The following is a 16,410-nucleotide window of genomic DNA, read 5'->3' as shown; positions in this document are numbered from 1 at the left end:
CAAGGTGGCTGTGTTGTCTGTACAAGATAACCATGCAGCAGCACTACAGCACAGAGGCAAGAGGGGCTCAAGAACCCCAATTCCTAATTGAGGAGCTACTGACAGTTAATGTCCTTTGGAAGAGGAAAAAAGAGACAGTTGGGTTTTTTTTGCTTTTTGTTTTTTTGTTTTGTTTTGTTTTATTCCTGTTAGGATCCCTGATGCTCCAGTGGACAGTCCCAGACCCAGTACAAATGGACTTTTTATTCTTTTAAATAGAGCAATAAGTTGAGAAGGGTTGGGAATAAGAAATGGATCTAGATTGAATTAAGAGAAGAAATGGGGTAAATAAAGTCAAATTATATTGTATGAAATTCTCAAAGAATTAATAAAAATATTACATTATTTTAAAATGGTGATGATTCATTCCTTCAAATTCACTATCATTTGGTAAAAAGCATACTATGGCCAGCTTTGTTGGCAAAGCAATATCATCACATTTAGGCCAGGAAAACAGCATTTATCTTTCAAGGTAGGCAGTTTTTAGTGAAACATGAAGACTATATCAGGAAGATGTTAGGCTTATTAACATTTGTCTTTCAGAAATATAATAGACCAATATGAGTAAGTTTTTATGAAGATCTAGAAACTAAATTTTCCTTCTAAATACATCACACAGGGTTAAGACAAATTAGGCTACATGGATTTTTCAAACTCAGAATTAATATTCCCTTAAAGGATCAAACTTTCTACTGCCAAATCATCCATCTCCACACGGTGCTCGTGCATCCTATGTATCATAAAGGAGTGGGGTAAGAGCTATAGGGTACATGTATCTGTTGCCTCCATATCTCTATCCAAAACCCAGGGTTCAACACCAAAATGTTTCAAGTGTTTTAGTTATCAAAAAAAAAAGTTTTAAGTACAGAAAACAGCAAGTAAAGTTAAAGACAGAATTCTCATTCTAAATCTTACTTTATAAGCTCTTGTCTGGAAAGACAGGACTAAAGAGCTGTGGAAAGGGGGCAGCATTGTTTGTAGGTCATAGCAAGTCTCAGCTATAGCTGCTCCTGGGCAACAAGCTCACAAATACTCACACGCACACTTATTTGCAGAGTTGTGCCAGGTATCCATTGGGTTTCTCTGTTTGTGCCGAAATGCCTCTTCCACTCTAGTCTCTGTCTTGCGGGCACCAGCACCATGAGGAGTTATTTGTTCTACTGTCACAGATAAGCCTGCAAGCACCACAAAAGCATAACCTAGTTACATGTTCTCAACTCCATAAGCAATGCTACTAGAAAAATCTGAAATATAAAACCAAGTTTTAAAGTCATTAATTATACCTGGACAGTTTGTAATTCTGGTAAAATTAGTGTCTTTTGTTTTAAGATGAGAAAGTAACTTGATATAAAATGATAAAAATACCTAGCAGGCCATGCTTACCCTTAAATGCTCAAAGGGGCCCTATTTCCACTCATTTTAATCCCAAGAGATATATTTCACAATATGACTGTGGGATAATAAGATTGTGTACTGTCTGTCTAAAAGTCATGAATCTACTACCTTACTTTAATACACACACACACACACACATATATATATAATGTGTCTGTGTATATATATGTGTGTGTCTGTCTGTCTGTGTGTGTATTTTACTGTGAGCGTACAAGAGTCACTAAACTCCCATGAACAGGCTCAGTCTAGCTTGCTGCCTGTTACAGCACAATGTCCTACATTTCATCTCTTGGCTCCTCAGTCCTAATAGCAACTGTTCCATCTCAGTTCTCTTCACTAGCACCTACCTTTTCTTCCATGTGAACAGCTTCCTATAACTTAGCTTCTTATTCTATTCTATAACAAGTATCTCTTGTGTAAATGGCTTTTAAATGATGTTATATAATAATTCTCACATCTTTTTAGTCCGAAGATCTCTAGCCTACTAACCATATTTCTACCTGCCTACCTGATATCTCCAACAAAGTATCCTAAAAATAGGTCAAACTAAAGATAGCTGGTTTATCTTTATACACACAAACAAACACAAACAGTTTATCTTCTATAGTCCCTATTCTGACTGGCAGAATTTGTATCTACTCATTCATTCAGCCAGAAATATTCTCTGCTTTCAAAAATGCCTCTACAAGGCTAAAGACGTAGGTCATGTTGGCAGAATGTTTGCCTAGTATGTACAAAGTTCTAGCACAAGTCTGTAATCCCAGCTTTTAGGAGGCTGAGAAAGAAAAATAAGAAGGTTATTCTTGGCTATATAGTGAATTTGAGGGCAGCCTAGGCTATACAAGACCAAGTCTCAGATGGGGGCGGGGAGAGAGGGAGGAAGGAAACAGACTGCTAATCTTGTTTAGCTCCATCCTTCAGTAATTAAAATGTATATTACTTCACCACCTTTTCCCATATTAGTCTGAGATACAGTTTATATAATATAAAAGCCATCTATTTTAAGCATAAAATTAAATGTTTTTAGCAAATATATATTTCTGTAGCCACACACAGAAATCTAGTATGAGGTGCCTGTCCAGGTAGCCACTGCTGTCTGTTTCTCTCAACATACTTGCCATATTATATGAGAGGACCACGGTTAGTAGACAGCCTTTCATTATTTCACACCACGGTTTGTTTGGGTTTTTTTTTTTTTTTGAGGTCCTGTGTCAGCTTACAGAAGACTATGGATGTGATGTGCTTTGTCATTCTTTAACCAGTAAGGGACACTTGTGTTGTCATTTGTTATGTACAACAGCCCTATGGAACATTCATGTACATGTTTCATGTGGGTACATTCTCGTGGGTACGTTCTCTTGGACAGACTCCGAGGAAGAGAACTACTAGAGAGATAATGCAGCAAATATGCCTCTGTGGAAACTGGAACATTGTTTCCAAACTGGTTCTCAAGGCTTTAACTCAATCTCTCATTTTCCTAACACACTGACAACATGTTATTTCTTGTTGCTAAAGTGATCTAACCAATCCATCCCACTGCCTACAATCCCTCAGTGGCTCCTATTGCCACTGGCATTTCTCTCCCTCCTACTAACGTTCCTCAAGGACACAGATGTACATCTATTAAACAAACCATATGTTCAATTTTGTGTTTCTAATTAAAAAATTATACATGTTAACAGACTGGGAAAAACATTTGTTTAAAAAAGGTTTAAGTAATGATATTAGATGTGAAATGATGAAAACTAAGGTCTCTTCAGCTATAAATGCAGACATAATATGTAAATCATTTAAGAACAGAAGTCACTGATAGAGTCGTATATCTGCAAAAGAAATTTCTCTAAGGAACAGTTTATTTCTCTGACATGCACCACTGCACTCAAACTGTCACAGGTGACGTTTTGAGATATCCTTTAGAATTTACATGATCTATGTTGGTATCAGAAATTACTAAGTATAAGGTTATTAATGGAGACAAGAGCGCCTCCTGGTGTGCCTCCTATGTCACGGGAAGATGGGTATGCAGCACAGCAGGCTTCGGGAGCACACCTGCTTCTCTAACTCACCTCTCTTTATTCTTGCTTCCTTAATCTCTTCACAGAGCTTATTAAACTCTGGATCCAGCTCGGCTGCAATAATGGCATGCGCAGTGTCCTTCAGGGTGCACGCTCTGTGCCTAATAATTTTATCTGTTAAAAATGTTGGCATAAATTTATTTTAGATACAAACAGAATAAAATTAATGCAGGAGGCCTTAAAAGAAAAGTAAAAAGATACTGACATTTAAATTATAAAAACATTTTTAGGTAAGAAAAGATTAAGAGATGGGTAAAAATATGAGGTACTCTATCAATAATTTTTAAGGCCCCAAAATAAGGTTTTATTTTTAATTTCTAAAAATAAAATAAAGTATGATTTTTTCAATAAAAATTTTAAAGAATTTGGATATTCACTAAGTGCTCCAACTGCTACAGACAAATACCAGGAACTCAAGGGCCAGTGAATTGAGCAAGCTTGGCAACCTGACTTCAATCCCTGGAACTCACATAGAAGTAGGAGAGAATTAACTCCACAAAGTGGATCTCTGACCCCCACACACTTCTTACATACATGCACACACAAAAAAAGCACACATAAAAAGAGTAACTGGTCAAAATTGTGCTAAACAACATAAAATATTCTAAGTTAAGAGAGGTCTCTTTAAAACTGTGACAAAACCAGAAAAATATAGAAAATCTACCTAATCTAAAGCATCCAAGACGGTACACGTAAATTGTCGGCAAGGCCAAATTTAACAGAAGATGCTTATAATCCCAGCACTTGGATCACCAGTTCCAAGAAGCCCTAGCTACTTCCCAGCATGGTCTCTGATACTATAAAAAGTGTCTGCTTCACAGGTCACAGAAAGACTGTATTGTGAGTAGTGTAGTGTCAGTGGTGCCCTTTGGAGCGACACGATTGACTCCAGATGTGAAAAGCAAACAAGGACAAGATAACTAGGACGGTCTGATGACCACAAACCACATCTGTAAGGAGTGAAGAAAGCAGGGGCATCAGTTCAAAGTCACTCTCTGTGGGCAGCAAGTCTCAACAACCCAGGCTAGGCAACATGAGACTCTATCTCGAAAACCAAAACCAAAACAAACAAGCAACAAAGAATCCAAAATTTAAAAAAAAAATTATTTCTCTCTCTAGTAAAAGCATAAAGAATAAAAGATCTTTTATTCTTAAGATTTATGATTAGGAAGCCATAAAAAACTTGTTGTAGACGTCTTATAAAAACAAACCTAGCACATGTGGAACCACTGGTATTTCTTTCTGATAAATGTTCTCAAAATGTTCATTCAGCAAACATTGCCAATACTAGGAAAACTGAAGTAATGACTATACAGTACTATGAGGAAAAATCAGACATGGTTCCAATAAAATTCAGACTACATAGGAAAGTAGCATTGAATAAATCTCAGCTGGATTAGAAGACTCAGTAGTTACAAGTGCTCGCTGCTGTTCCAGAGGAACAGAGTTCAGTTTAAAAATTTGGATAGAAACATCTTTACAGTGTTGAGTGTGATAATCCATAAATACAATATACACCTTCATTTATATAGCTAAAGAATTCTGTCAGCCATTTTTATACTTTTCTTTTTTTGGTTTTTCACGACAGGGTTTCTCTGTATTGCCCTGGCTATCCCGGAACTCACTCTGTAGACTAGGCTGGCCTCAAACTCAGAAATCCACCTGCCTCTGCCTCCCAAGTGCTGGGATTAAAGGCATGCGCTACCACTGCCTGGCCATTTTTATACTTTTCAATGTATATATTATATATCTTCTGTCAGATTTCCTATCTGATGCTAGAATTTGATTAGCTAGAATTTTTTTTTAGACGTACTTACTTGAAACGTATGAGTGGTCAAGTATTTGTGGTGTATGTATGCTTGTGCCCCATATGTGTGTCTGGTGCCCAAGGAGATAAGAAGAGAGCAACAGAGATAGGGAGGAAATGACCACAGATATGTGTGCAACATACACTGGACATGTGTGACCACAGATATGTGTGCAACACACACTGGACATGTGTGACCACAGATATGAGTACAACATACACTGGACATGTGTGACCACAGATATGTGTGCAACATACACTGGACATGTGTGACCACAGATATGTGTGCAACACACACTGGACATGTGTGACCACAGATATGTGTACAACATACACTAGGCATGTATGACCACAGATATGTGTGCAACATACACTGGACATGTGTGACCACAGATATGTGTATAACATACACTGGACATGTATGACTACAGATATGTGTGCAACATACACTGGACATATATCTGAGCTTGTCAAAGAATAAACATTCCAAAAATAAATAAAAGTGATAAGGCTCCAGACAGCTGGGATTGTGTTGTATGTAAATGTATATTCAAGTTTGAACCCCGAGTACTTCAAAATGTATGTGGAAATAAGCCATGCTAAGAGGTAACTAAAGTAAAAAGAGGGTGGGCTCTAATCCAAAGTGGCTGATGCCCTTTTAAGAGGAAATCTGGATACATTAGGAGTGCATAAAGACAGAGAAAGGGCTATAGGGAGAAAGACCTGTAGTGAAACATGAAGAGTGGGCTAGGAGAAACCAAACTAGCTGACTCACTTGAACTACTTCAACTCAACACTGTGAGGAAAACTTTTGCTGTTTAGGACTCCTGGTCTGTCATACTTTGTATGTTGATCCTAGCTGAGAAATACAATGACATATAGACTAACATCTGGCATACAGGAGCTATATTATCAATCTATCATAATACTAATACAGTTACACATCTCTGTCTCAAGGAGTAGGAACTGTCACAGACATTCTTATACACCAAGTACCCTACTCAGTAAGTACGACATGACAGTCCTAATTAAGCACTAACAGAACTAAATATAAGTGAGTTTGGTTAAGTCTGAAATTCATGAGGTACACTATGACAGATAAAACTGGAGATGTATTGAGGAGACTACTGATAGCCCCCCTCCCAAAAAAAATGAGTGACTCTGAGGACTCTGATCCCATGTAATTGGTACAAAATGCTAGGATTCTGCAAAGACTTCAAGATTAAGGGTGAAATTTGAGCAAAATTGATCAAATGATGATAAGTCTAAGAATTAATTGTCCTAGATAGATGATTCCCAGGATAGCTATGAATGTGATCTTAACACATTTGAGGATGACATTACATTATGTTACTATGTCAAATAACAGACACCTCTGGGAAATACAGGATAGAATTAGGAGTAAAACAAAATTATACAAGAATACCTTCAACCTACTTCTGATACACAGTCTTAGACACGGTGACACACACCTCTAATTCTAGCACTTGAGAGGCAGAGGCAGGTGGATCTCTCTGTGAGTCTTGGACCAGCCTAGTTTACATTATCAAGCTCCAGGCAAGCCAGGACTACACAGTGAGATTCTGTCTTTTTAAAAAAAAAGGGGGGGTGGTGTTGTTAAATAATTTTATCTGAACCTCAGTTCCACAAATTAAAAATTCTGTGTTTAGTGGTACTACTGATGACAACTGATGTTAGCTAAACAAAGAAATTTTAAGTTAAGTTCATTTGCTAAATATTCCATCAATCTGAACAAAATTAGAACTAAGTATAAAAGTTAAAAGAAAAATGGAAACTAAATCCTGGACAAAACCCACAGTGCCTAGAACTGCAGAACCTTCTGATTTAAGCACAGTGTTTCTCAAAGTTCCAAACACATTCATTCATTTATCAACCTGAAAGAGGTATACTTTAATGTTGCCATAAGTGTGCTTACCTCCAGGGTCCTTGTCTGGATTGTACTCTAAAGCATTGCTACAGATGAGGTCAATATCTTGCAGGAAATCTTTAGCCGTTAGATAATTATGTTTATCAATTTTAGTTATTATTGTTGATAAGTCCATTGGTTCTTTGATTACTTCAAGATAATCTGAAACCTACAACAAACAGGACACTTTAATGAAAATTACAACTGGCTTTGCATATGATTTAGGTCATAAAACCACAATTAAAAACAGAATAATTTAAAGCAAGGTAGTCAATTATAGAAGAGTAAAATTACAATGCTATTTATTCCACTGAAGTTACTATCTGATATACTTTCCATGAAAAACTTTATGGTGCTCATCTTGAAATCTGAAGCAGATTTTAAACCCTTTGGGTTTATATGAGAAGAGAATGTGTGGGTAAAGTACATGAGAAGCATCAGTAAGTGTTCTACCTCAAGGAAAATAAAAACACAGACAAATAAAAAGCAAAGAGTTTTCATAATAATAATTTCTGGTATGTGGATGGATCTTTTTGTTTATTTGTTGTTGTTTTTTTTTGGTTTTACAAAAAGGCAAACAATTTCATGGAAAGTATTTTCTACTCCTTTGGAGTCATTACACACATTTTAAGTCAATTAAATAAGTATTGCTTTTTCTAACTAACTAAGGGTTTGCTGGACTTGTCTCTGCATATAAATTTTTCAATAGAGACACATTAAGTCATGATTTACATAGTATATTTTATGTTTTATGTCATGTAACCAGTAAGGAAGAATTAGTAACCTATGTCTACTGTTTACTCAAGTAGAAACTTCAAGTCAAGTAATGATTATAAAAAGCAGTTTCAGAAATTCTTTTTTTTTTTTTTTTTCTTTTTGAGACAGGGTTTCTCTGTGTAGTTCTGGCTGTTCTGGAACTCACTCTGTAGACCAGGCTGGCCTCGAACTCAGAAATCCGCCTGTCTCTGCCTCCCAAGTGCTGAGATTAAAGGCGTGCGCCACCACCGCCCGGCTCAGAAATTCTTAAAACTAGCTCAGGACCAACTTCTGGGCAGTTTCTGAAAAGTGAGGGTTTGTTCTCTCACAGCTTCTGAGAACACTGACCATGGTTTTAAGTCTATGCACAAACACATGCATACTCATGTATGTAATTTGCATGTGTTTTTAGAATCCGTAAGACGTGACTGTCAGCTCTAGGAGGATCTTATGCAAGCAGTAATGGAACTATTAGTTGGACTCTGAGATCTTGCCCTTGCCATAAAAATGGAAACAGAAACATTAATAAACAGAAAAAGCACCTTTAAGTTTTATACTATTAAAAGTATGAAATTTTAATACATGCTTAATTTTAAATTCAGCATATTTTGTAATGTTTTGCTTTCTGCAGCTGACTTTAAAAATAATAAGTTTTAGCCACTTCTAATTCATTATCTGAATATATACTTTTATGGGTATATTTGGGTAGCTTTTTATTTTGGTTGGTTTTGGTTTCTCTGTGTACCCCAGCTGTCCTGGAACTCTGCAGACTAGGCTGGCCTGGAACTCAAGAGATTCGCCTGCCTCTGCCTCCCAAGTGCTGGGATTAAAGGCAAGCACCACCACCGCCAAGGCCTATACTTTTATGTTTTAAGCTACTTAGAAATTATCTTGTTTTTCAAAAATATTTCTATCCTTCCCCTGATACTGCTCAGTTTTGAGAGCAAGCCCAAAATAAACAATACTCAGAAAGAAGATAACATTATCACATATTTTACCTAACCTTACTTAGTATTTCTATTCCTTCCCATTTCCTTACCAGGATCTATAAAACTTATGTTTCTTAAAAGCAGATGACAACTGAAATCTGCCAAAATTTAGTGATTAGGAAGAAAACATTTCCTGAGCAAGAAGAAAATTAGTTCATCTCAGCATGGTGGGCTGGCTCTTCCTTTAAATGCTTGGTTCCGAATACACCCAGAGGGAGAGATCTGTTTGTTTTGTTTATTTATTTTATTTACAGTCTTTAGGACTAGGACATAGCTTGGTCCTTGCAAGATTTTCATAAAAAGACAGCTTTACAATTCTCTCTGTCTGTCTAAGTCTCTGTCTCTGTCTCTGTCTCTCTCTCTCTCTCTCTCTCTCTCTCTCTCTCTCTCTCTCTCTCTCTCTCTGTGTGTGTGTGTGTGTGTGTGTGTGTGTGTGTTACCTAAGGTAAAAGCATATATTATTCATCTTTCAGGTCCTATTATTCTAATAGGAAAAGGCAGAGGTAGCTACAAAGGAAAGGACAAAAGACTGTGGGCTTTCAAGCACAGTGGTCATGCCTTTAACTCCAAAATTTGGAAGCTAGAAGACTGTGAGTTCAAAGTCATCCAGATCTAAATAAAAAGACTATAGGCTTTAAACTTCAAGGAAAAAAACTTTCAAAACTTGGCTATGTCACTAGTCAACTTCCTCAACTCTTAAAAATAATAAACTCTTAAAAATAACACTGGAAAATAATAAAATGACCTTCTTGCATGTGATTTGAAAGTTATCAAATCTACACATTGTGGATAAAACATTCAAATGAAAATTCTTACAGTCCCTCTATTCCAAAAGAAGGGGACGGGTATATTTTCAGAGATCGCTAACTCATTCTTTCCAGTCACAGATGACATAATGGTTCCAAAGGAATCTGGTCAGGTCCAAAAACACAGACTTCACAATTAGGACACAACATTCAACTTTGAATCACTTTATAATTCAAATATTCTTAAAGACAAAAAAAGAAAGAACTAGACACCAAAACTGCTCAAACATGGAGTCTGAACTATAAGGAGAAGGCCAGAAAAGTTTCTATTGTGCTCATCCATGCTATATTATCCCAGGATAAAGGTTTTTGAATTGACAGCATTCTGGCAGATTCCAAATGGAAAATTCCTTTTCTCACCATCACAGACCAAGTTCCCACGATTACACAAAACAATACATGTACAGAGTGAGGAATTTTCCACTGGGAGCAAAGAAAATCTTTGGAGAGGAAAACAGTTTTAGGAACATGGGATGTGTTTAACTTCTAGTGGCATCTCAGCGAGAGGCCTTTCTAAAGTAGAAAGACTAAGGCAGTTGGAGACTTGACTGCCTCTTTCCATGGTCACAAACAGTTAAGGAAAAGCCAATACTGGACTGATAGGTTGACACCAACAGTTTTAAAGCAGGATTTATCCTGGAATAAAAATAGTCTATTATGGACATTTCACAAAAGTAATTTTAATCCTCCTCTTAAAGAGTAGGTGATCACAGAGAAAAATAATAATTAAGAAGACGTATACAAATTGGTCACTAATTTCACTCAAAAGTCACCGGATGTTTGTGGTGACACTGGTAGTTATCACATGGATTAAAATTTTACAGGCTAGGGGTAATATTCATCCATGCCTTTGCTTTTTTTCCTTCCAAAAAAGATGTCAATATTTTTTTTTCTTTTAGCCAGTTCAACTTCACTGTTTGCACACTACTGAAACAAGACCTCTTCAATATCCACCGGTTTGCTGAAGATGTTAAAGCGTTTATCTGTGGCCAGCCTCTTGGTAACATCCCTGAGGAACAACCGCAATTCTCGTAACGTATTTTCCTCCTGGTCTTCCATCCGATTTTTTTCTGATTCTGATAACTGACGAGGAGGAGATGGTAGTGCAAGTGGAAGCACTTCCATAGCACGAAGAGCTAAAACAGAGGGGGAAGTTAAGACTTAGCATGATAAGCCAGGACTCAATTGGTATTCTGGCATTCTCTCAAAACATCTGTAAAGAAAAGTAAAATTACAAGTCTGCAAACCATGAAAATCTAATAAGTAAAACTTCAAATGGAAACGAAAAGGAAGTAAGAGAATAACTTCACCACATTAAATAACTCACAACAGGTCTCCTAGCCTTGTAGAACTCTACCTCATGTTCTGAGAACCACAAGGAACAGTGAGCAGCACCTAGAAGTAGAAATTGTGTGCGCATGCACACCTGTACATGTGTCTGTATGAGGGTGTGCACGTATGCATATATGTCTAGGCCACAGGAGGGCATCAGTGTCCTCCCTATTTTTCTCTGTTTTAGTTCATCAAGGCAGGGTCTCTCAGCGAAGCTGGAGCTTACGTTTTTCAGGGAGAGTGGCAGCCAGCAGGCCCCAAAGACCTTTCTGTTTTGTCTTGTCTGCACCAGGGTTACATGCAGCACCAAGTGGCTCTCGCCGTGCACATGTCCTGGTGCTGGGACTCTGAGTCTCAGCCTGCATGCTTAAACAGCATATGCCCTTAACCACCAGGGTCTCTCAAAGCACCACAAAGCAGAAAGCTCAAAAAAAAAAAAAAGTTAAGGTCATGGAAGACATGGAAAAACCGGCTGAACTATCATGGACATGGACTGTACGATATTAAGCAAGATCACCCAATCTTGGGGGAAAAAAAAAACCAGTCCTACATGTTCTCCCTCATATGTGGATAATAGCCTATATATTTTTAAAGAATGTGCATATGAATACAAGATATAGAAAAAAGGACAAGAAAAGGGGCAAGGGTGACGAACAACAGAATGCAGGAGGTGTTTAAGAGAATAGAAAGCTATTTATTTTCCTAGCTTTAACTTTGCTGTGGATTTTGTTTGTGGTGTTTTTTATTTCAAGTTCATTACAAAAAAGTAATTTTACAAAAGGAAGTAACATAGGGAATCTTATACAAACTTTACTGCCAGATGAAATCTTGTAAGACTACAATATCCTAATGAAGATGCTGATGTTATACAATTCCATCACCACATATAATAATTTCATGTTTATTTACCATCTATGTGCATTATACCATTTGCCCATTTTATTAATAAAAGTTAATAAAATGTTTTTATTTTCTTCTGTAAAGTGCTGAGAGATGTCCATATTGTCTTCATCATATTCCTTTGTCAGGTGTATGAAATGAATTACAAAATTATCTTTCAAGCCCAATATGGCAGCACACACCTTTAATCCTAGTACTCTGGGAGCAGAGGTACATGGATATCTGTGAGTTCTAGGAGAGCCAGAGCTACACAGTTGAGATTCTTTCTCAAAAATTAAAAAAGGAGGAGAGATGGGGGGGGAGGGGAGAGGGACAGGGGAAAGGGAGAGGGAGAGGAAAGAGGAGGAAGAGGAGGAAGAGGAGGAAGAGGAGGAAGAGGAAGGAGAGAGAGAGAGAGAGAGAGAGAGAGAGAGAGAGAGAGAGATCTTCATAACCTAACTTTTAACTTATTTTAATTTATTTTATGTATGTGAGTACTCTATCTACATGTACACAGACATGCCGAAAGAGGGCATAAAATCCCAGTTAGATGGTTGTGAGCTACCATATGGTTGCTGGGAATTGAACTCAGGACCTCTGGAAGAGAAACTTTTAACTTTTTAATAAAGAAAAAAAAATTTTGTTTCTTGGCATCATACTAAAGCTTGGGACTCAAATACTAAGTATTTTCACGGGGTCTTTAACATGAAAAATGAAAGTCAATGAACCACCCATTCAGGGTGGTATAATAAGACAATCATGATTTCAAGTCCAGCTGAGGCTACATAGTAAGACTCTGTCTCAAAGAAAACCATAAAGAGGGCCAGTAAGATGGCTTAATGGATAAAGTACTTGCCTTAGAGACTTGAGTTCAATCTTCAAAACCCACATAAAGGTAAAAGAAAATAACTGACTCCACAAAGTGTTCATCATATACAAACACAGTAAACAAAAATTTTAAGCATAAAGAAAAAAATACTCTAAAAAACAGAATTGAAGCCAGGCATAGAGACTTAGATGCTGAAGCAGAATGAGTTTCAAAATTAAAAAAAAACAAAAACAAAAAATCCAAACTGATGAGACTAAAAATATGTTTATCTAAGAGTATATTAAAAAGTAAAATAAGCTGTTTTCAAGGTAAAAATATTTGATATACTAACAATACAACATATAAACAACAAAACCCAAAACAAGTAGATATTTATGAAAACATAAAAACCTAATTAACAAGAAAGGGAAAAATATTTAGTATCCAACAAGAACAGTTAAGATAAATGTAAAATGGGAGGGACTAAGGGGATAGAGAGCAGATCTGGGAGGAGGTGGGAGATGAGTGGGGGTACATGTGCACTTATGCATGTATGAAAATTTCCAAGAAATATAATGGCATTTTAAAAAATAGAACAAGGCAATATAGGCTTAAAATTGTTTTAACAAAAGTGGTGTTTTCTTGTAGAGGTTGAAAGATCAGCAATAGGATCTCGTTTTTTATATACCTTTAAAAGTAGAAAAAGAAACCTTCCTCGATGTCTTAGACTACAGTCCTTCCCTAATTCAGATAGCTTAAAACCCAACACGTCCTTGAGGTTTTCTAAATGTCATGGTTCCAAACCCAAGAAAAATAAAATGCTTAAAACAAGGCTATGGTGGACTTTCAAATACCATGTTATATATACTAAATGAATATTTTTAAAATTAGCAAGTAAACCAGAAAAGATCACATTCTAAGCAGCTTTTGTTGTTAAAATCCACTGTCAACATGACTGGATGTGGAATCAGCTGAGAGATTCACCTCTGGCTGTCTGTGAGCAGAGGGTATCAATGAGGAGGGCCGACAGAGCACCGCCCCGTTGGCCCAAGCAGCAGGAGGCACATTTGGCACCAGCACTCCCCACTAGGCTTCCTGACTGCAGACGTAGCATAGCCAGTGTCTCGCTTTCCCACCACTGTGGGGCTTTTCTTCTGAAATCAACTGCATCTATGCAAACCCTTCCTTTCTTATTTTTATCAGGCATTCTGTAATGAGAAAAGTAACATACCACCTCTTAGCTTATCAAACTTGTCCTGTTCCACAATGTAATCAATAACTTGTTATTTACAACCTACCATTACAAGAACCAGGTACTTCAAAGAGCAAAACAGAGAAGAACTGATAACTTTTTCCCCTTGGCTTTTTGAGTTGTTGAACGCAGAATCTACCAGAATTTCTGAAGCTGGGCTTAAGAAAACATTAACAAAGACGTATTCACCCTTGGATTAGGTAACCACACTGTCATTTTCAACATGTCCATCGAGGCCAGTGAGATGGCTCAGTGGGTAAAGAGTCTGCCACCAAGACTGACAACTGAATATTTAACTCCATTCTCTTCTTCTTGTAAAGCTTTGGGACTTACCAGTATGTTTCCTTCGTGGTGGTGCCATTGACGCCTGATGGAGAATAAGTTCTTGGAAAAATTTTCTTCGATCTTCTTCAATAGGTCTTTGAATATATAATACCTCTTCATACTGTATTCTAAAGATACATTTAACCTATACATATACACATACACAAAAGAGAATACAGAATTAAAAGCATACATATTAAATCAAATTAAAATTCCTTCCATTTCTTGTCCCATTTTCAATAAACACAGCACATACATTCTGACAAAATGTTTGACTCCATAAACAAAACCACAATGAAGAGTCCAGTTGTCCAACTCAATAACCAGTGGAAGTATCTATGTAAAAATCATGAGGTAAAAGCAAATCAAATAGTTGATTATAGCACTATTACATAGTACCAAAATATTTAGAACATACAATGAGGAGCTGTAAGCATATTAACGATAACTTTAAAATCTTCATATTTCCTTCTATTTCTCATCGTCTGTCCTTTCCCTACCAAGTCTATTCACTGTACCCTCTGGGATCCTGGTTCTGCTGTCAATAAACTAGAGTTTGAAGCACTTCATACAGACTATTCCATCATACAACTTTAATAAAGATTCAAAGTAAAAGTACGTCAGTAGTTGTCATCTCTCAGTACATGCTGTGCTGACGACCGACCTCCCATCTCCTCGCCTGCTCTAGCAAGGCTCTCGATGCACAGCTCCCCCTGCCAAGATATGCTTCTTCAAATCCTCTACACCATACACATTTGTCACGTGACACTTAACACCGCCTTTGATTTTTTTTTTTTTGTCTTGTGGTTGGTTGATTTGGTTGACTGGTATGTCTAACTTCTACCTTCTATACTCCAAATTCTCTGATAAAAAGCTTTTCTTATTGTTTCAATTATCTCTCCCATTTTATGGTTTGCCTTCCACTCTATCAATAATACCCGTTGACATACAAAAGTTTTTAATTTTTGCAAGATCCACCTTACTTATTTTTAGTACTTGTCTTTTGTTTTTGCTTTTTTGGTGCCATATCGAAAAACTCAGTGTCAAATATGGTGTCATAAAATTCACTACCATGCTTACTTCAAAGAATCTTAAAGGTTGTAGCTCTTACATATCTTTGATTTGTTTAAGTTAATTTTGCATTAGGTATTAGGTAAGCTTTCAGCTTCATTTTTTTAGGATGTAGAATAGACTTTCCCAGATTTTACAGTCCCAAAACCTTTATCAAAAATCATTTGATGGGGCCAAGTGGTGGTGGCACACATCTTTAATCCCAGTACTTGGGAGGCCAAGGCAGGTAGATCTCTGTGAGGTCAAGGTGAGTCTGGTCTACAGAGTCAGGACCAGAGTCCTGGTCCAGGACAGCCAGGGCTACAGAGATAGAAACCCTATCTCAAAATACCAAAAGAGATACACACACACACACAAAACATTTTATAGAATTTGTATGTCCACTCGCATGTGTGTGTGTGTGTAGGTAGTGTACATACACACACACACATACAAAACATTTTATAGAATTTGTATGTCCACTCGCATGTGTGTGTGTGTGTGTAGGTTGTGTGTGTATGTGTGTGTGTGTGTGTAGGTAGGTAGTAGTTGCACAGGTGCCACAGCATGCCTGTGGAGGTCAGGAGGAAAACTTCCAAGAGTCACAGGAATGGCTCAAACACAAGTAGTCATATTTGGCAGCAAGTGCCTTTACTCACTGAGCCAACTGGATTACTACATTAGTAAGTTAAAAGAGTTTTTTTTTAATGTCATACATCATAAAAATGACTTATTTCAAAGCTTATCTACCAGTCTATGGCTTGCTTTTCATTTTTAGTGACATCTTTTCAGTAATAAAGTTAATATTTCTTTTTTATTCTACTACTGTAGCTTTTCAAAAGAGATAATATTAAGTATGTGTATATATGTGTGAATATGGGCTTGTGACAAAAGAGCGTGTCACAGCCACTGTAGCTGGTGTTGCAACTGTTATAAGGCTTGTGACAAAAGAGCGTGTCACAGCCACTGTA

At 37.1% G+C, this 16,410-nt stretch overlaps 1 protein-coding gene across 2 annotated transcripts in view; it reads right to left on the bottom strand.

Annotated features, from left to right (window-relative positions):
- Nucleotides 1-16,410, bottom strand: part of Atad2b (ATPase family AAA domain containing 2B) — a 107,658-nt gene that overhangs the window by 19,109 nt on the left and 72,139 nt on the right. The window contains exons 18-22 of one of the 2 annotated variants that reach the window (XM_028779391.1): nucleotides 14,399-14,534; nucleotides 10,734-10,930; nucleotides 7,253-7,412; nucleotides 3,501-3,623; nucleotides 1,077-1,214 (exon numbers count right to left, since the gene is read on the bottom strand). In XM_028779391.1, the coding sequence (XP_028635224.1) occupies nucleotides 1,077-1,214; nucleotides 3,501-3,623; nucleotides 7,253-7,412; nucleotides 10,734-10,930; nucleotides 14,399-14,534 (754 nt within the window). The remainder of the gene's footprint in view (nucleotides 1-1,076; nucleotides 1,215-3,500; nucleotides 3,624-7,252; nucleotides 7,413-10,733; nucleotides 10,931-14,398; nucleotides 14,535-16,410) is intronic. The other variant, XM_028779392.1, reaches the window with a different exon arrangement.

This window comes from Grammomys surdaster, unplaced genomic scaffold, assembly GCF_004785775.1.
Source record: "Grammomys surdaster isolate TR1022 unplaced genomic scaffold, NIH_TR_1.0 351, whole genome shotgun sequence".
NCBI classification, from domain to species: domain Eukaryota; kingdom Metazoa; phylum Chordata; class Mammalia; order Rodentia; family Muridae; genus Grammomys; species Grammomys surdaster.
The sequence above is the reverse complement of the archived record's forward strand: the minus strand, read 5'-3'. Positions and strand labels throughout refer to the sequence as shown.